The sequence below is a fragment of the Actinia tenebrosa genome, unplaced genomic scaffold (assembly GCF_029948245.1).
Source record: "Actinia tenebrosa isolate PJP-AT-01 unplaced genomic scaffold, QUT_ActTen_1.0 PGA_scaffold0__85_contigs__length_37466705, whole genome shotgun sequence".
NCBI lineage: Eukaryota > Metazoa > Cnidaria > Anthozoa > Actiniaria > Actiniidae > Actinia > Actinia tenebrosa.
Genome location: NW_028292569.1, coordinates 27,937,297 through 27,958,730, shown reverse-complemented (window position 1 = coordinate 27,958,730; position 21,434 = coordinate 27,937,297). Strand labels below are relative to the sequence as shown.

General features: G+C 36.6%; 1 protein-coding gene across 1 annotated transcript in view; it reads right to left on the bottom strand.

The window, feature by feature from the left end:
• The window catches only part of LOC116308692 (uncharacterized), a 37,567-nt gene that overhangs the window by 5,870 nt on the left and 10,263 nt on the right, over positions 1 to 21,434 (bottom strand). The window contains exons 10-36 of the mRNA XM_089038797.1: positions 21,160 to 21,231; positions 20,690 to 20,761; positions 19,914 to 19,982; positions 19,007 to 19,078; positions 18,860 to 18,931; positions 18,424 to 18,495; positions 17,964 to 18,035; positions 16,758 to 16,829; positions 16,311 to 16,382; positions 14,824 to 14,895; positions 13,868 to 13,939; positions 13,593 to 13,664; positions 12,645 to 12,716; positions 11,671 to 11,742; positions 11,454 to 11,525; positions 10,662 to 10,733; positions 9,959 to 10,030; positions 9,421 to 9,492; positions 8,930 to 9,001; positions 7,896 to 7,964; positions 6,070 to 6,141; positions 4,863 to 4,934; positions 3,466 to 3,528; positions 2,935 to 3,009; positions 2,187 to 2,258; positions 837 to 908; positions 5 to 76 (exon numbers count right to left, since the gene is read on the bottom strand). Coding sequence (XP_088894923.1) covers positions 5 to 76; positions 837 to 908; positions 2,187 to 2,258; positions 2,935 to 3,009; positions 3,466 to 3,528; positions 4,863 to 4,934; positions 6,070 to 6,141; positions 7,896 to 7,964; positions 8,930 to 9,001; positions 9,421 to 9,492; positions 9,959 to 10,030; positions 10,662 to 10,733; positions 11,454 to 11,525; positions 11,671 to 11,742; positions 12,645 to 12,716; positions 13,593 to 13,664; positions 13,868 to 13,939; positions 14,824 to 14,895; positions 16,311 to 16,382; positions 16,758 to 16,829; positions 17,964 to 18,035; positions 18,424 to 18,495; positions 18,860 to 18,931; positions 19,007 to 19,078; positions 19,914 to 19,982; positions 20,690 to 20,761; positions 21,160 to 21,231 — 1,932 coding nt within the window. The remainder of the gene's footprint in view (positions 1 to 4; positions 77 to 836; positions 909 to 2,186; positions 2,259 to 2,934; positions 3,010 to 3,465; positions 3,529 to 4,862; positions 4,935 to 6,069; positions 6,142 to 7,895; positions 7,965 to 8,929; positions 9,002 to 9,420; positions 9,493 to 9,958; positions 10,031 to 10,661; positions 10,734 to 11,453; positions 11,526 to 11,670; positions 11,743 to 12,644; positions 12,717 to 13,592; positions 13,665 to 13,867; positions 13,940 to 14,823; positions 14,896 to 16,310; positions 16,383 to 16,757; positions 16,830 to 17,963; positions 18,036 to 18,423; positions 18,496 to 18,859; positions 18,932 to 19,006; positions 19,079 to 19,913; positions 19,983 to 20,689; positions 20,762 to 21,159; positions 21,232 to 21,434) is intronic.

Genomic DNA, 21,434 nt, shown 5'->3' with positions numbered 1-21,434 from the left:
TTACACGATGAAGGTTATGAGAGTTTTTGTGGGCCAAATGTTTAGCGGAACCGTCAACTGGGTGTCCAACAAATTTCTAGGAAAAAAGTGCTTTAATTAAAGTTATTTCCTGTCTCGGGTAGAATTTTCATCCGCTGAATTGTAGGAATTCTTGATTCTTATATCCCATTCACACCAAGGCTTAAACATGTTTAAAAGTGGTTTAACTAAACAGGTTTGGAGAACTATCTACGAACACTGCACAATATTTGGTAAAATAATGCATGTAAACTATCCTTTATCTTGCTCTGATAATATTTTACAAAGTTTCATTATATTGTAGTTTTCTAGTTTCTCAATTTTTTCCTAATGAAAACATAGTTTAACTAAACACGTTTAGGTGTGAATGGGGTATTTGTTTTCACGTGACGTCATCATTACGCTAAAATCCTAACTTAGTAGATTATTATTAACTTTATTTTTATTGATTATCCATGCTTTTTATGATTAAAATATTGAAGTGGGTGCAATAGAAACATGTTTTTCAACTTTCTTGATTTGGCCGCCATCTTTGTATTCTATTGAGTGTCACCAAGATGGCGGACCCATACAATTCAACTACATTGTTGACATAATCAATCCCTTATATCTTCGTATCTAAAACTTCTTTTAGCTAGAATTTTGTCTGAGATGTATAGTTTTTGCTTCTCTTTCGGCCTATTGAAGTTTTGTTTTATATAAACCGTGGCAAAATTTTTGATGACGTAGTTGAAAAGTAAGAATAGATTTTTTTGACAGCACGTGGTGGTCGTTGTTTGACCGTCATCATTTGAAGCAGATACTACTTAGTTCCTCACATGATTTTAAGACTTGGGAGTGACAGAAATGCCCCATCTTCAATAACTCTCAGCGGGTTTCCAGTTAACGATCTGTGAAAAGTTAAAAAATGGTACATAATATTTTCATCCTTTGTAGCTATTGCTACGCCAAAGGCGATGAGCGAAAAGCGATAGGAGATAGGTCATTCCAAGATCAAGCATTGCTGGAATGACTTGTGTTTCTGCTACTTATTCTCGTCAAGAACATGGACCTTAGTGTTGAGACTGATTCAATGTTCTTTGTATTCAACAAAACCATTTCATCTCCTTTGGCGATTACAACGGTAATTGAAATAGGTGTATCTTCACACTGATGACGGCATGCAGTAAAAATTGCCAAAACATTTCTGTTGCCACTTAGTAGGTACAACCAAGTAAGCTCAAACTCGGTAATAGTACTAATATTCATTTTTTGTGATGGGTATCATTTCTAAATTCACTTAATATTTTTACTCGGCACCAGTCCCTTCCTCAATTCCCGGACGACCAATATACTGTTTTCTCAAGGTTGCGTGCGCATCCAAATTTAAAGAACTTGACGGGAAACGATACCAGAGCAGGAGCTTCTTAATGAGAAATATCAAACATTCCTATGAGAATTTTTTCGATAAGAATTCAGAAAATTGATTATTCTCATCTTTAAATATAAAACTGTCTTCTCAATTTTACTGAATTTGGGTTTTTCAAATTTTGTTGCGCACGCAACCTTGAGAAAACGGTCTATTGCAAAATCATTGTTGGGGTTAAAACATAGAACATAGTAACTGAGAACGAAACATATTTTGGAAAATGACATAATTATCCTCTGATGCATTCATTTGAGATACACAGTCGATATGAAACATGTGTTTACAGGCCTCCATGCCTATTTGTCAGTGCAACAACCGAAGAACATCCCACGAGTTATATCGCTAGATACAGTGGCAGATCCAGGATTTTTCAAAGGGGGGTTCCGTTTCTTAAACTGTGTATAATTCTCTTTTGTTTAGTCGACAAAAAAATTGGCTCTAATCACCTAATTTACTATCTAGTAACGGAACTTAAAGGTAAATTAAACATTATAACAGCAAATATTTATCATTCCGTGTTCAACATTATCCTTGTGGATACTTTTAAGCAAAATTTATATAAGACATATCTCTATTACCTAAAAGATGAAACCTTCAAGGGGGGTTCCGTGGACCCCTTCGACCCCCCCCCCCCCCTGGATCCGCCACTGAGATACATCTTATTAACGTACTTCACATGTTCCATATTGGTCTCAGCTTCTATGTTCTATACTTTTGACCTGACAATGACTTTGCAATCGATTGTACATGTGATTCTTACATAGCAATCAGCTTGGTGGCTCTTTTAAAGGTATCGTTGAGAATGCGTTCGATTCTATTGTTGTCAAAGAAACTTGAAAAAAGCATTGATTTAAACATCAGTTTCTAGTCTTATATGGAGGCTTCGCACCATCATGTCATGGCAGCCATAATAGACCTTATTCGTGGTGTGACAATGTTTTCCCAATTCAGCGTGACAAACCTCTAGGGGAATGAAAAGCTATTGTTTTGAAACTCGTCGGGATATCATCGTTATTCCTTTCGTCGTATCCTTTGGGTAAAAACAAAAGAAAATGAATCCCCTGGAAGTTCGTCACGCTTAATTGGGAAAACATTGTCACACTACGAATAAGGTTTATTGGAGACACAGCATTTGTCTTTTCTCCTGGGAAATTGAATCCTTTCTAATGTAAATCAGATTAAACCAGATTCGACTGTTCCTGCCACCTGTCATGGCTGCCATCACGTGATGGTGCAAAGGCTCTAAATGAAAAACACCTTGAAGTTTTTTGTTCGTTTTTTCATTCTTACTTCTTTTCTTCCTTCCTTCATTTCAGACAAAATTTGAGAACATTCCTAATCGTTGTACCCTTTCGTTGATTGGATTCAAGTTAACCAAGGGATTAAATTAAAAGTCAATATCCATTCGCTTTAAACTATTCACAATCTCAATTCATCAATTCTCATATAATCAAATATAATCTGTTTTAGATAGAAGGTTCCCCGCGAAGACATGGCATTTGACTTACACATTGATAAGTTTTGAAATATTCCTCATTAACTTCAAGTTGTCTAGGGATTTGATAAGATTGCTTCCAAAAAATCTAGAATCAGAATACAGTTAACTCACAGATCGAACCCTGGAACAACCTCTGGGCTGATCTAAGTCAGGGCACGGCTAACTCACAGATTGAACCCTGAAACAACCTCTGGGCTGATCTAAGTCAGGGCATGGCTAATTCACAGATTGAACCCTGAAACAACCTCTGGGGTGATCTAAGTCAGGACATCGCTGACTCACAGATTGAACTCTGAAATAACCTCTGGGCTGATCTAAGTCAGGGCATGGCTAACTCACAGATCGAACCCTGAAGCAACCTCTGGGCCGATGTAAGTCAGGGCATGGCTAACTCACAGATATAGAACCCTGAAACAACCTCTGGACTGATCTAAGTCAGGACACGGTTCACTCACAGATTTACTAACCCTGAGCACTATTTCTGCATTGGTTGATGAAGTGGATGACGTATCTAGTTTGGTTCAGTTATAGCGTTACTTACAAATTATTTAAATGGCCTTCATCAAAACGTGGAATGGTGGTAAATTCATTTTCATATATTACCCTATCAAAATAAATAAAAAAATAATATATATGGTCAGATATAGTCATCTCCATCTTCAGATTCTAAATTCTGGATTTTACAAGAAAGTAGAATCGCCACAATCTGTCACTGATCTTATACTGAGTGAATTTCATAAATAACTGACACTGAAAAATGATTTTGAATCAGTCTCGACACTAAGGTCCATGCTCTTGACGAGAATAAGAAGCAGAAACACAAGTCATTCCAGCTATTCTTAGATCTTGGAATGACCTATCTCCTATCGCTTTTCGGCATTCGCCTATTGCATTGACGTCTTAGTGCGAGATAACGTTTTTTGGATTAGTTGTAATAGGCGTATACAGGCAATTCAAAAAACGTTGTTCAAGCCTAAGCGACCGGACCGAAAGGCTAGGAATATGGGTAAAAATCACTGAAGCGGTTAAATATTCGTTCTGAATTAATTGTTCCCGCTATTAATAAGATAATAATGGCGAGAAACAATCCATCAAATGCATGTCTTTGGGTTTAGGGAAAGAAAAACAAAGTAGTTATGATTCAGTTCGCAATTTCGAAAATATGAAGGCATTAAAAAAACGTCTCCTTCAACACTTCCCGCTCGCCTACGAAGGTTCGTGCTGTAAACCAGGCATAACTAGTCAGATAAAATAATGGAGTCAACTCGGCTTCAATGATTGCTGCCCAGAGTTCCTGTCGGTTCAGTCTCGTAGGCTTCAGATGGTCGACGACAATATTTTTTGAATTGACTGTATGCTACTTGCAGGGTTGTCAGATGAGTTAGACCAGTAAAAAACCCATCGGGTAGAAATTTAAGACGATTTCTGCTCAGTGACCTGCATCATAAGAACAACTTTTTTCTTTCAATATTATAACACAAATAGACCATTTTCTCAAGGTTGCGTGCGCATCCAAATTTAAGGAACTTGACGGGCCACGATACCAGAACACGAGCATTATCATGCATTGCTATGAGCTTTTTTCGTTAAGAAATAATAAAATCGATTATTCTCCTCTTTAAATATGAAACTGTCTTCTCGATTTTACTGAATTCGCGTTTTACAGTTTTGTGGGCCGCCAAGTTGGATGCGCACGCAACCTTGAGTTACTTTATTTCACATTTTGACAATTTTATCGCCATATATTTCCTTATAATATGACACCACAGAAACCTAGCTTGGGTTACCTGTGACGGAATCGAGCGTTTTGACACTGTACGAGATTGAATTCGCATATTAAAACTTCTCTCAACATAAGCGCGCGTTTTTTATTTCTTCAATCGTTTTAGCATCGTAGTATCCACACAGGATTGTTCTGGAAGCTATATGTAAACTTACAGTGAGAAAAGGGATCGTAAATTGAGAAACGTTCTGTTGTCGAGATCCGTAAGTTTGTTACCATCCAATTCCCTGGGTAATGATGGAAAGCAAACAATATGTATAGGAAATCGCACGATCTCGAGTACAATTTGGAAATTAATAGACACGAGTAATGTTTTGAAAGTTCTTGTAATTGCACGAGCCTTTAGGCGAGTACAATTAAAGAACTTTCAAAACATTACGAGTGTCTATTAATTCCAAATTGTACGAGAAGATCGTGCGATTTTTTGTTTATAGTTCACTCAACAAAATTTCAGTAAAAAATGCGAAGCGACGCCGTTCATCTTTGTCTTTTTGGCGGCCGATTTTCAGTCCATCGTGCAACTGAAATGCATAAAATAGATTAGTTCTTACGGCTTTAAAATTTTATTTATGCTTTTTAAGTACAAAATGATAGAAAATAATTGTTTTGACATTGTTTTGGCCGTGTTGCCATAGCGACTTAATTCGATACTCCTACGGAGTACAATTAACGCTATAATTGTACTCCTCTCGACCAATCAGAGTCGAGTAATTTTGTTGAGTGTACTATAAAGTCAGTAATTACAATCAACCAACTGCTCAACTACTAATCAGACAGCCATCCTATTTTCTGTCAATATATTATATCATAAAAATAAGAAAATAGTGTGATATGGTGTGGTGACGTGTGGTGACGTGTGGTTTAGTGTGGTCTGATGGCCAGTGAAGTGTGTGTAACGTTTGTGTGTTTCCCTCGTCTTTCATTTGACTAAGCTGGATATCTCCACTCTGTGTACATCTGTCCTTTCACTCCAACACTCGAAGCTCGCGCATGGCATATTCACCTGCGTGCTCATGACGTCACAATGTGGTGCGGTGTAGTATTGTGTGGCGAGGTGGGTGTGGTGTGATGCCTAGTGTGGTGTTGTGAGTATTGTGTAGTTGGTTGGTGTGGCGTGGTGTGGTGAGGTGTAGTATTGTGTGGCGTGGTGTGTTTGTGTGGTGTGATGCTTAGTGTGGTGAGGTGAGGTGCAATATTGTGTAGTGAGGTGGGTGTGGTGTGATGCCTAGCGTGGTGTAGTATTGTGTGCCGTGGTGTGTTTGTGTGGTTTGATGCCTAGTGTGGTTTGGTAAGGTGGAATGGATAGTGTGTTGTGTGATAAGGTATGGTGTAGTGTGGTATAACGCTATCAAATATACTTACACATTTGTGAGAGAAATAAGGTTTTTGAATGCACCTGGTTCAATTGTCTCAATCTTATTTTCTTTCAATTTTCTTTACAGACATGTTAATAAAAAGAGAGAAAGCTGAGCTTAACTTAGCATTTATTCAATTGAGTCTTTTTTTGAGGCTTAGAGAGGCAATGACGAGGAAAAGGGCTAAATTCGTATTCATTTTATTACTTTTGATGCTAAAATGTGTAAGGAAAATTCTATGTTTCTCCATATTACGATAACTGGAAAGCCTTTGCGACTAATGCTGTGTGATTATGTTAACTGAGAATTTGAAAGCACTAGAAGGATGGACACGGATTCTAACGAACCATGCACGAGTTGTTTTATGGAACAGCCTTGTTGTGTTCGTCGCTGAATACACAGAGCATCCATTTATTATTACGACAAATAGAAATGTTTATATTTGATAAATGACCGAGCGAAACATAGTTAGCAAACTTGATTAGAATAGCCCGTACACGCGTTAATTCCTATCAGCTCGCGGCGCCTTAATGGCTTTTTTATTGGTTTTGTTGTATATAAGTCGTTGGAGAATTTTTGATGACTTAAGTGAAAGCCAAGAATTGTACATTGTATTATTTACGAAGGTGCAAAATAAACATAAATTCATTGCCATTATAATGATGGGATTCGTGTGGTTTTGGCGGGAACTTTCGCCCCACAACGTGCGCGTTTAGCACCATCTCTTGCTACGTCACTGTTTTCAGTGGCTTTGATTTTTAGAATATTAACTTACAGGGTATGTAACTTAGCATTGTTAGTGAAAATGCCTTCTTCTATTCGCCGAAGATTATTGTTAATTAAATTTCTATAGGGAAAAAATATATATTGTCACTTATTTCATGGTTTCTTTAAATAATAATAATAATAATAATAATAATAATAATAATAATAATAATTACCAGCAAAGAGTAATCGATATCGATATGGGAACTTTTACGCCCTTAGTTTTTGGTACAAATGGAGGAATGGGGGCAGAATGCCAGATTTTTCTAAAGCACCTTACTGAGAAATTAACCAAGAAGACAGGGGACACATATGCAAGTACTATAACATGGATTAGAACTCGATTATCTTTTGAAATAATTAAGTCAGTACACATGTGTGTCAGGGGGACAAGAACCCCTTTTTTTATGGACAATGAATTCTTGAATGACTTTAATCTTAACGACAATGTAGCGGAAATTTAGAAATATTTAGATTTTAACAATAATTGTATAGTTTTAATATAGTATTATATCAGTGTGAAGAGCTGGACTCGTGTTTTGAGCTATTAATTTATTTTACAAATATGTTTTTATAGATAATAATAATAATAATAATAATAATAAATATAAATATAATAATAATAATAATTTGATATTTATATGACGCAAATTTGCATATGAATATGATCAAATGCGCATCTTAAATCAACTTTCATGTTTTTGTCACAAATCGTTCCATGAGATGTAAGGGCATGCGCTTTATCCTTTGAGTTAAAAACAAAGGCTCACACCTCCGAATGGTCTTCGAACAAGTCAAAATAAATGATCCCGAGTAGATATTGAAAGACGTCGGTTGCGTCTCGTATCTATTGAAACTTCTTCAATTTAAATTTTTTATCATGGTATGTAAGGCCGTGTTGTGACGTATGAATATTTTTGCATGGGCTTCCTGTGGGAAGTGCTGGTTCGGAGGGACCGGGGGAAGTCGTATAATAGGAGTACAGAGAGCATAGTTCCCCTCTATTAACTATGCTTAGATCGAGCTGCTTTGACGTCAGATGAAAGGGGCCTATTCTAAATGACTTACATTGTATAACTTGTTATTTGAGTAAATGTCCCTACTTCAATATTTTCTATCAGATTGTTTTGAAGATATCTGTGTCGATGAAAACAGAAGAACATCGTCCAGATTAATGTGTAATTCCCTACTTTCACATCCCCATAATACTTTGCGTCTTTGGGGGGGGGGGGGGGGGGGGGGGGGGGGGGTAACCCGAGGGTAAAAACCCACTCATTTTGCTGAAGACTGATCAGACAATGTTAACAATACCTTGTTTGGTATCAAAAAATAAAATGAAGAAGTAAAAAACAGAAAAAGATAGAAGCTTGAAGACGTTTAAGGTAAATTTTAAACATTTTTCCGTAAGTCAATACATTTTCTGTAAGACCAAAACTCTTGATGATCTGTACACGCAAAAATAACTTGAAATAAACTGATAATCAGTATTGTACAGATAATAGCAGGTATAGTATAAATTCAATTAAGAAACCTTTCAATTTGGGACAGTTTTTTGATTGGTTACCCCCAAAAGACGCAAGGCATTATGGGGATGTGAAAGTAGAGAATAACAAAAATTTGCTCAAAAAATCTTGTGCGCCTTTAAACTCTGTACGGTAACCAACATTGCTTTTTTTCTTGACTCTACAACATTCTCTGTGATGAGGCATGTCTTGATTTAAGTCTTGTTCTTAAATCAAAAGTAGTCGAAAAATCGTAAAAAAAAAAAAAAAATGCTGAATTTGGTTGCCATAGACCTCTTCGGCTTGGGGTAATGTTTTCCCATTTCAGACTACGTGTCATTCCCTTGAGAATAAGATTCTTTGTTTGAGTTGTGTCCATATTCATGTGTCTTCTCATGTGCAACCAAGCGCAAACCTTAAACGAAGAAATGATACTCTAGGGAATGACATGTGGTCGGAAATGGGAAAACATTACGTCGAAGAGGCCGAAGCCGAAGAGGTCTATTACACATTGAGAGATGCCGCGAACTTTTAAAAGCGTGGCGCGTATGACGTCACTTTCGAATCACAGAAAAACTTGTTTAAGTGATGTTCACTCACAGATTCAACAGTGATGTGGTTTTATTAAACCATTCCTTTTCAATGCGTGGAATTCTATTGCTTCCAAGATATCTGGTAAAGGATACACGAAAGAAACAGCTTTTTCACAAACGTTAAGGCCGGATAAGGTCCTTTTGGCATGTTGCATTCAAAACTAGTAATGTACTATATTCATATGTAAATATAATTACAATTAATATTAATAAATATTAATATTACTATTGCTTTAATTTCTGTTGACACTCAATTGCGAAATCATTGTCGGGCCAAAAACATAGAACATAGAAGCTGAGACCAAAATGGTACGTGGGAAGTACGTCACTGTCCTACTCGAACCGTTTATTTTATTTTTTATTTGTTAGAGTATACTTTTATTTTTTATTTTTTTTATCTCTCTTTCATCATTTCATCTCCTTGGATAGCTTTTATAGACTTTAATTGGGTCTAATATTAGTGACATGGTTCCATGTTGCATTACATATAACACTTACAAATTTTCAAGGTCGATGAGCTCATCGAATACTCCTTCCTTGATATGTTGTATTTCATTCCTTGACAGGTCTCTAAATAAAGTGTTATGCGAATATTTGGAAAGTTACGGTTTCGCACACAAAAATTCAATTCAAGTTTAACTTAGTCGAGGGTTATGTCAATGTGTCTCTAAAAAGGTAACGGATCTCTAGGGGAATCTATATATAACTTCGTAATTCCATGAAACCCCTCTTTGTGAGATCTTAAGGGGAGCCAGTCATGTTCTTTACGTTCCGTAGGACGAAATTGGAATCCCCCTTTGTGAAACCGATTGCAATTTTTTTCTGAGAAGCGGCCATTATGGACTGAACCCCCTTTGCGTCTAGGAATTCTCTCTCCCTTCTGGGGTTTTCGTTGCGATCGTTTTCTTTTTTCTTTTTCTTTTTTCTTTCTTTCTTTGGTAATCATAATATGAGTATCGTGCAGGCACATGAAAGGGGGGTACCTTGGAAAAGAGGTTAGATTTACTATTTTGAAGCAAAAGATAAATACACTTACAGCTGTTTAAGCTTATCCATTGCGTGAAAAGTTCCATTTTCAAGCATTTCAATGCTATTTCTCGAAACGTTTCTAGAAAAAAATTATAAATAGGCCCTTTGTAGGTCATTAATCACGTGCTGATTAAATCACTGAGAGCAAATGAATGAACATCTTGATTCCCATGGGTGAAATATACTGTTGAGCAAACAAAATTTCTACAACCTGATTCGAGAGATCGTAACAAAACTGCATTTCGTGACACACTGGCTACACATCGTTTCATTTAGTTCTTTACAAGTAGCAAAAAAGAATCACCAATCTAAAATTAAAAAAAAAAAAAAAATGCTCACCAGTACAAACACGTAACCGCTAACTGCAAAGGGCCTATAAATTCTCGACCCTCAAGCGCAACTTCTCCATTTTGTCGGGGAGGAATCAGGAATAAAACAAAGGTATTTTATGACCGGTTTACCACAGGTAACCCGTTAGCAAAGTCCAATTTTCTTTGCCATCCAGTAACGTAACAGTCATGTGATTATTTGACCTGTATAACTATCTCTAACACGCCATTCAAAATACGTAGGCTACAATGCCTGATGGGAAGGAAGAGTGGAATACCACTGAATATACAAAGGCTTTTCTGCGTTCTGATAGGCTATATCTTCGATGATGTGTTTATGAAGCAGTGACTATGGAAAACAACATTGTATGATGGACTTACATGATTTTAACTTTACCAGTATTGTTAAAAACTCCCTTCCGGATATATGTTATATTGTTATTTTGCAGAAATCTTAAATGGAATGAAAAGTAGTCAGTCGATGCTGGTGATACAGAAGATAAATAGCCTCGTAAGCAGACGTTCTTCTGGACTGGTCATTATTTGTCGCGGGAGGAGAAGATTTTTTGCCACACCAAGTAAAATGTTGTGTTAAAAAACATCTTACAAAATAGAGAGTTTTAGATTGACTTTTTTCTCTCCCCGCAAACGTCAAACGTGACCACGTTTTCATAGTTTTCCTGTATTTTACTTTACTATTTACAAACCTTCTCACCAAGCGCAAATACTCTTTTGTTTTTCTACCACTTAGACTTTTTTTGCGATTCTTTTTCAGTAATTTAAAATAACTTTTTAACTGGTCAACTGACGTTTCCGTTTACCGTGAACGTAAATCTAAAACTCTCTAATATGTGTTCTCCAGGGGCGTAGCGAGGTCTCGATTATGGGGAAGGCATGGGGGGGGGGGGGGGGGGGGGGGAGCATTGTACAATTTTCCCGCCAAATCCATAAGAATTTCCACAATTAATTAATTTTTGGTGTCGAAAGCAAACTTTTGGGAGGCCCCCTCTCCCTCTCCATACGCTAGTGCTCCCCTACCATCCCTTGCCCCCTCCTTTTGCCCGCCTTCCAAGCGATAAATAGTGCCCGTCTAGGTAGGGTCGTCAGGTCGTCACGCAGCAGCAAACGTTCCGTTGTTGATAAATATGTTATTGTTTTGTTATGCGTACTTACATTTTTGTCAATGTTTGCATTTCATCAAACGTGCTTTCTTCAATAACATTAATGTCATTGTCAGAGAAGTCTCTGTAAAAAAAAAACAAAAAAAAAAACAAGTCTAGCAGTCAGAATATTGAAGAACTTGCCGTAACCTGACCCTAGTCGGTATTAGTAAGGAGTTTCAGCTCATAACGTCGACTTTCTAATGTGGTTCATTGTTTTTTGAACTTACAGCATGTCAAGGTGTCTAGCGCCATTGAAAATTCCTCTTGTCAGTCTAGTGATCTTGTTCTTGTTGAGATGTCTAGTAGTGGTATGACGATAGTTAGCAAAACACCCACCCGGCCAACAAGCCAATCACCCTACCGGCCAATAACCCAACCACCCAACCTCCTAACCACCAAACCACCCAACCAACCAACCAACCAACCACTCACCCAACCAACCAACCACCCAACCAACCAACCAACCAACCAACCATTCAACCACCTAACCACCCAACCAACCAACCACCCAACCAACCCAACCAACCAACCACTCACCCAACCAACCAACCAACCACCCAACCAACCAACCAACCATTCAACCACCTAACCACCCAACCAACCAACCACCCAACCACCCAACCACTTAACCAACCACCCAACCACCCACCCAACCGACCACCCAACCCACCGACCACCCAACCACCCACCCAACCACTCACCCAACCACCCAACTACCTAACAAACCACCCACCCACCAACCACCCGACCACCCGACCACCCGACCACCCGACCACCCGACCACCCGACCACCCACTCACCCACCCAACCACCCAAATTTTTGGTATCCAAAAATAAAGTGAAGAAGTAAAAAACAGAAAATGATAGAAGCTTAAAGACGTTTATAAGGTAAATTTGAAAAAGAATTCGTAAGTCGGTACATTTTCTGTGAGACCAAAACTCTTGATGATCTGTTCACGCAAAAATAACTTGGAATAAACTGATAATCAGTATTGTACAGATTAAAGCAGATACAGTATAAATTCAATTACGAAACCTTTCAATTTGGGACAGTTTTTTGATTGGTTACCCCTGAAACACGCAAGGCATTATGGGGATGTGAAAGTAGGGTATATACCTAACTATACCCAACCACCCAGGCACCTAACCAGCCATCCAACCAACCAAAACCGAACGAACAAAAGAATAACGCATTACTCACAGATATTTTAATGCTGTCAGCTCACCGAGCGCTCCAGGTACCACTTTTTTAACATTGCTCTCGGAAATATACCTAAGCACAAAGAAACAAAATATTGATACGACTGAGGGACCAACACTTGAGTGCACACAATATATCCATGCAACAATACTAGCTTTTGTTGGAATTTGACTGCTTATACTGGGGGGTCTTATGAGTAGACCCTTTTTGAGTTCAAATTACCGCTGTGTTTCTTGATTACAGACTCATTTACTCAGGCTAAGCCTCGAATCAGTGTCTAATTACTCGCAAATACCAAAAGTAAAGAATGCACAACTTCAACAATACGAGCACTTTGAAACTTGACGGACCTTGACTGGAACACTTGCTTCACAAAATCGAGGCTAAGCCTGAGCAAATGAGTCTGTAATCAAGAAACACAGCGGTAATTTGGAACTTGAAAAGGGTCTATTACCAGCCATAGTTGCTAATGGAAAAGATTAAAATCTCTAAAAGTTTTTCTTGTGTTTAATGCCCAATACACGAAACCAATTTGTGAAATAAACGTTTTCTGTTATGTGTGATGACGTTATATTTTATTGAAAAATTAAAAAACGATCGTGGTGCATTTAGTTGGTTTGACTCAAAAATAAGCAAAGTTATATTGCCGAAAGAAATTTAATCCTTTCCATATAGACCGAGGCTGGTAAATAGTTGAGACCCCCCCACTTGAAGGAGTTTTCGTATGACTGTGAAAAGCTCACAGCACGGACGCGGTCGTGACACTGCAAGGCATGCTCCATACATATCACACTGCACGACAATTTACTCTCCATCCAATCAAATACTCGAACATTACATGTGCTAAACTTTGAAATATCTGTGTGTTTTTGACGCGATACAACCGAGTTATAAAATCGCTAAATTCACTTGCAATTATGTTGGAGTCACCTTAAGTGAAGTACTTACAATCCCCTCAATTTTTTCATTTTTGTAAAAAGACCATCTGGTAACACGGTTAAGTTGTTATTATTAAGATACCTGAAAATAATCGTTTTAAGTCTTGAAAAAACATGTTCACACATGCCAGTTGATAACATGGGAATAATAATTGGGAAAACATTGCACCACAACCAAATGATACCCTAGGGAATGTCACGTGGTCTGAATTAGGAAAACCTTGCACCACAACGAATAGGGTGTATTATATCTTGTTATAAACATAGATATTCTATTATACTTACAGATCTATCAAGGCCTGTAAATCTTTGAAAGATCCTGGTTCAATATATTTGATTTTGTTCTTGTTAAGGTCTCTAAGAAAAAAGAAAGCATGGCATCCTTAATTTAAATTTCTTCGAGGAAGCCATGCAAGGTGTTGTGCAGATGTGCAGTATGCTAGAAGAGTCGTGGCTCATGACTAAAGCGGTATACATTACAGATCCAAAGCTTTCAAACCAGGGTGATTTTAAGAAGAGAGGGGATGAGAATTACTAATAAACTATAAGTGAAAGTTAGAGTTAGCAAGAGTGTTTACACGATCAATCAATCAATCAATAAACATTATTTAACGAGGGTGACATATTAACCCAGTGAGTTAACTAAAATACGACCCTCGTACGGTACAAGGGAGACTCAATTGTTGCTAAAAATAGAAACCAATTCTACTAGCTTTTTGCTACTATTGCTGCAACTTGTCTTGCAACATTTTTCTTCAAATTGCGCTGTTTTTTAGATTAAACGCTCCAATGCTGCAGTTGCAAAGAAAATTGCTCCGTGCAATTGCGTCTTTTACATGAAATGACTCATTTTTCACAATGTTCGTTGATGTTATGATAAAAACAGCGCTAAATGTTTTTTTACGAACATTAGGGTGAAGGCATTTAACTTGTGAAATAACAAATACTAGTCAACGTGTAATAGTCAAATAGATACAAAAGAAAACAATGGAATTAGGGTCTACTAAAGTGCGTTAGTCTAATATATATTGCATGGGTAAAGTGACTACACTCTTTCATTGGGGTGTTGATTGGCCAACGGTTATCACAATGATTCTTGCAAAGTTCCCGGCTTTGTTTAATCAGGGAGTCGATCTCTGTGATAGGCATACAGTAGAAAATAGGCAGCTAGCGAAATATTACTTCTCTATTTCATCTAGAAGAAAAAGATACCATTAAAAAAATTCACTATGAATACTTACAGATATATAAGTGAATGCAGCGTCAGAAATTCATAGCCTTTGATCCATTCAAGCTGATTATATGACAGATTCCTTGAAAAGAAAGAGCTTGATTAATAGACCAAATTCAAAACTCGCACCGATGTGAGGCTTAAATTGTGAACAAAGGAATCTGGCGTGATTCGTGACTTTTGAATCACGCCAGATTACTTTGAGTCACGCCAGATCCCTTTGTTCATAATTTAAGCCTCACATCGGTGCGAGTTTTGAATTTGGTCTATACTCAAGTTTCGAGTTCTCTGTTGCTCAGGGCTAGACTCGATTTTGTGAATAATATTAAAGTGTTCCAGCGAAGGTCTGAGAATTTCAAAGTGTTTGTATTGATGGGTTGTAAGTATTCCCAAGAGAGTTAAAAGACAAAAGCATGACGGCCATTGTGGTGCCGTTCACAATGGATGCTCATGAGAAATGGAAGCAAGAGAAACTTCTAATTAGTCATTCTTCTTCATGTTTAACTGATATTGGAACCGGTTTAGTGAATTTTAAGTTTATAGTTTTGCTTTGAAAACTATGTTTACAAGATGAACTTCTAATCTGGATATGTGCAAAAATTGTATGTCATCACCATCATCATCATCATCACAATCACCATCATCATCACCATCATCATCATCATCACCATAATCACCATCATCACCATAATCACCATCATCATCATCATCACCATCATCATCATCATCACAATCACCATCATCACCATAATCATCATAATCATCATCATCACAATCACCATCATCACCATCACCATCATCACCATTATCAAAATTATTGTTATTATTATTATCATTATTATTATCATCGTCATCATCATCACAATCACCATCATCATCACCATCACCATCATCATCATCATCATCACCACCATCACCATCATCATCATCATCACCATCACCATCATCACCATCATCACCATCATCATCACCATCACCATCATCATCATCATCACAATCACCATCATCACCATAATCATCATCATCATCACCATCATCATCATCATCATCATCATCACCATCACCATCATCATCACCATCACCATCATCATCATCACCATCATCACCATTATCAAAATTATTGTCATTATTATTATCATTATTATTATTATCGTCATCGTCATCATCATCATTAGTATATGTAATAGGACTCCATACTGTCCAATTAAGAAATAATTGGACGAGGAAAATTCCGAGGACTGACAAAATTGGATGAGTCAGAGGAATTTTTCGAGTCTAATTATTTCTTGATTGGGGAGCATGAAATCCCATTACCTATTAATTATATAGCTGCCTAATTAATCCCATATCAACAAGACCTGTCCAATTAAGAAAATAATTGGGCAGTTACCTATATGGGATTAATGAGAAGCTGTATAATTATTATTATTATTATTATTATTATTATTATTATTATTACAGAGACTTAGTCATTGGGTAAAACAAAAAGCTACTTACAGTTCTCTCAGCTTCCCCATTTCTTCAAATGTTCCCTGCTCAATGGCATGCAGTTTGTTATTTTGAATGAATCTATAAAATGATTAAATCAATAGCAATTAAGTTATTAGTACTAATGAATGAGGCAATTAAGTGTGGTATAGCAGTATTAGAGCAGTTTTCGCATGACTGTGAAAAGCTCACGGCACAAACACGTTCTTGACACGGCTAGGGATACGCCAGACCAATCACATTGCTCGAAAAAAAAATCAGCCAATTAAAATTCTAGCAAACATCACGGTCACGGTACGGCACCTAGCTTTTCACAGTCATACGAAAACTGCACTAGCATAATGTACTCTTACGCCGTGCCCTAACTTAGATCAGCCCAGATGTTGTGTCAATAACCGATAGAATTGCTAATTCAGTTGGTTTGGTCTACGTCTTGCTTTTATTGATAATACTTACATGTATTCAACATTTTTGGAGCCGTTGAAGATACTTCCTGGTAATCCAGTTATCATATTATTTGCGATAGACCTGGAAAAAAGTATAATGGTCATATTATTATGATTAGTCGAGAAGAGTGCTTTATGAGAATATATACACTTATTTCAATAAAGTTAGTCACCAAAGGCCTAGAAAGCTGTGATCGCTGAGAATCATGGAAAATATTTCATATTCGACAAGTAAAGCTTTTGACTCAAACTGCAGCAGTTGAGGATGCTCAGACGAGGTGAACTTGTAACTGGTAGAAGATCTCAAGTCCATCAACAGTTATTAAGCGCTTGAAACATGTAAAATGTATCTACCCATAATCCTTGTTGGTCTCAGCTTTGTAGCTTTTCAGGTGACTGACTTTATTGAAATAAGTGTATAATAAGGTTTCCTTTTCAAGTTGGAATGTTTTTCTTGTTTTCTTTTCTTTTTCCTTTCCGTCGATCTGTTGCCCCGTTATTTTCAATTGCTGGGTTCCAGATAAAAGTTTTGAGTCTCATTATTTGCTTCAAATGGAGGTCAAACACACAAGTTTGTCAAATTCGAAACGTTTTGATTGGTTCTTGAAACACAATGAGACTTATCTGATTGGTTGAACACAAACAATAGGAAAGGAACGTTGTGCTCAAGTAAGCAGCCGCTTCTCAGGGGAGAAAGCGTTGCGTGACGACACTGAAAGCGGCTGAGGGGGAGACTAGTGATTCAGTTGATGCACACATTCTGCACGAGACAGGAAATGACGTCAAGTGACACCATGCAATAGACAAAAGTCACGTGACCTTATCCTCCTTCAAGCGACTCAGTTGTGTCAAAATAAACACAAGAAAAGAAAGAAAAGCACCTCGATATTAGTAAAAAAAAAATCTTGGCAGCCAAAATCTTTTTTAAAATGTCTCATATATACAAAATATTCGATCATATATTGGCACCTTATCTGAGAAAAATTGTTAGCCAATCAGAATCGAGAAAATTTGTAAAACTGAAGTTTGACTTTTCCTCTTGAAATTATGGATTTCCACCAAATAAAAAAATAACATTGCAATGATATTTTATTTTTAGCTGGTCATGACACTTCAGTTTTGCAGTGACGTCATTTCTACGTTACGTCCTCCCTACTAATAATATCTAGGTACTTTGAACATTACAAAATGTCCAATAGTATATATGCATACGTACAAATAATATAGATTTGACAAGCCATTGAATGTTCCTGGTTCCAGGGTTTCGATGTAGTTGCCATCTAGCATTCTTAATGAAAGAATTTTGTTTAATTTTACATTCGATGCTAATAATATTGGCGAAACAAGCAAACCAAAGCAAACCAAACCAAAGCAAAGCAAAGCAAAGCAAACCAAACCAAACCAAACCAAACCAAACCAAACCAAACCAAACCAAACCAAACCAAACCAAACCAAACCAAAACAAACTAAATAAACCAAACCAAACCAAACCAAACCAAACCAAACCAAACCAAACCAAACCAAACCAAACCAAAACAAACTAAATAAACCAAAACAAAAAACAAAAAAACAGACAAAACAATACAAAACAAAATAAAATAAAACAAAGTAAAATAAAATAGAACAAAAAATAAATGAAAACAATAAAGAGAAGCAGCGTCTATGACAATACTTACAGGTTTGATACGTCGGGAGTGCCTTGAAACGAGGTCTCTCCTATTCTTTTTAGTCCACTCTTGGTAAAATGACTATAAAGGAAATGCGTGACATTACGCAGGCCGTAAAGTCCTCCACTGGTTATATAAATGTGAAGCGCATTGAGATTTTTGAAATGCGCTACATAAGAACCTATCATTAATTAATTAAAAAATTAGATGACATTTTAGGTGGCGTTGTTTCCTCATTGTTTTTTCAACATAGTATGTGATGAGTTTATTTTTTGATGGTACAATAAACTGTTGTGTGTGACTTGGCTACATTATGTGTGTTGACTTTATGTGATGCGATTCAATTTGATGCGATGCAATGCGACTTTTTTACACCAAACCGTAAAAGGCTTTTTTTCGAGTCATCGTCCTATTCGTTTTGGCCAAGCAAGATTATTGTACGTACAGCGATTGTAATATTTGTAGTCCTTCGAAGGCTCGTGATTGAATTTCTTTTAACTGGTTTCCTTTTAAGTACCTGTAAAAAATAAAATGAAAAATAATCTTAATAAAATAATTCCGTCATAAACACTTTAGTGCCGATTTAGCTTACAGATAGATAAGCAGTTTTGTATTGTTAAATGCACCATTGTATAGAGTCGTTACTTCATTAAAATCCAATACTCTGCAAAGGTATAACATGTGAATGTTTAATGACAAATAAATACAGGCAATTAAGTATATTTTAAAAAATACAGAAAACATATTCCAGAATTTAAGTGCTTATACCACCTAACTCAATATTTTCAGTATTGGTTCTACATAAATTGAATATTTGAATGGTAAAATATTTTCATATGATTTGAGTGATGATGCATCTTGGAGATATCAAGGTTTATACATCCAATATGTTAATGAGTGTTATGTCGTTATAGGAATTTGAGTTTATTTGTCACCATTTGTAAATAGCAACACTGATTAATATGAGAAAACAAATTTGCAATAAAATTTCAATAAACCCTGAGTAAGACATTGATGTTTTGTAAATAAATGAAATAAAAAATGATTAACAGTGCAAACATATTTGCGGGCTTCCTGTGGTAAACAGCTTATCAAACAACGGTCACCCTGTGTCTCTTCTCCAGTCTTTTCTTGGACAAAAAACAAAATGGCCGACGTAGAAATGCGTTTTCACTCGAATTTCTGTAAGTTTGGATAAAATTTACCTCGAAAAATGGTCTTTTTTGCGACACAAACATACCTCAAACTCCAAATATGGTAAGTAGTTTTCATATATGGACATAGAAAATGGCTGAGCAGAAACGACACGTTTTATAGAGCAATTTCTTGATATATTAACAGTTGCTTTCCAATTGGAATTTAGAAGTTGATTTTTGACTTTTGTTGACTTTTATTACCTGAAGTAAAGGTAAAAATAGCCTAGGGAGTGTTACCAGTACTAGAATGGATAAACCGTTGCAACCCAAATTGAATAGAGCTCTAAATTGATTATAACTTACAAAACTCGTAGAGTATGCAGTTTGAACAAGCCTGGTCGAACCGTTTCAATTTTATTGTGTTTAAGGTACCTAACCAAAATAAGCACACAGAAACAAAAGAAACGCGTATTAATATTGTTCTCATTTTTGTTATATCATCCAACATGGTGGCCATGTCTTTTGTTATATCATCCAACATGGTGGTCATGTCTTTTGTTATATCATCCAACATGGTGGTCATGCCTTTTGTTATATCATCCAACATGGTGGCCATGTCTTTTGTTATATCATCCAACATGGTGGCCATGTCTTTTGTTATATCATCCAACATGGTGGCCATGTCTTTTGTTATATCATCCAACATGGTGGTCATGTCTTTTGTTATATCATTCAACATGGTGGTCATGTCTTTTGTTATATCATCCAACATGGTGGCCATGTCTTTTGTTATATCATCCAACATGGTGGTCATGTCTTTTGTTATATCATCCAACATGGTGGCCATGACTTTTGTTATATCATCCAACATGGTGGTCATGTCTTTTGTTATATCATCCAACATGGTGGTCATGCAAATGCCTTTTGTCAACCAACTTTTATTAGTAGCTAAGAATAAAATTCATTAATATTTTGATTCGCATTAGGATTAAAGTGCCTTTTCAGAGCAATATTAGACTAAGTAATAAGATAGGAAATAATAGCAAAAGTGATGTTTTGAATTGGTTATCATTACTTAAAAGGCTGAATGAGAAAACTGCTGGTGACATCATCTTTCGATTTTCTTTAACAGAACTTACAGATTTTTTAGCGAATGAAGTCCTCTAAATGTCCCTGTTTGAATCATTTGAATTTTATTGTAACCAAGGTGCCTGCTCAAAACACAAAATAAAATAAAAATGGAATTGGTATCGTTTCGGTCTTCATTTTCTTCTTCTCATCGTCATCATCACCATCATCATTATCACCATGATCATCATCATCACCACCATCATTATCATCATCATCATCCCCATCATCTTCACCATCGTGATTATCATCATCATCATTACAATCGCCATCACCTGTAGCAGCAGCAGCAGTATCTAATGTATTTACCACAGGTGGACGGCGTAATGCCTAACAAATGTTACAACCCAAGGTAACCAATAGATCGAAATAGACTTTAGAAGTAGATTTTTGTGGAGGAAGGAAAAATGGGGTTGCATTATTATTATATCATCCAACATGGGAACATGTCTTTTGGTGCATTCATGTTCAATTAACTTACAAACTGCTAAGTTCACTTTGTTCGTCAAAGACTCCATCATCGATAAAAGCAATGCTATTACCTTGTAGATCGCTACGAAAAAAGTGTAAAACAAATTGACTACATGGACGATACAGATAGGAATGGGTTACTTGGTGCACACCACCTTTGGAAGTAAAAATTTTGAATTTCGTATTGAAATTTCTCCAAAACAAAAAGTAAATGCCACGAATAATTCATAATCCTTTACACCCAGCGTCGAGCATTTCAACAGGTCGGAATTATTAAACAGGGTA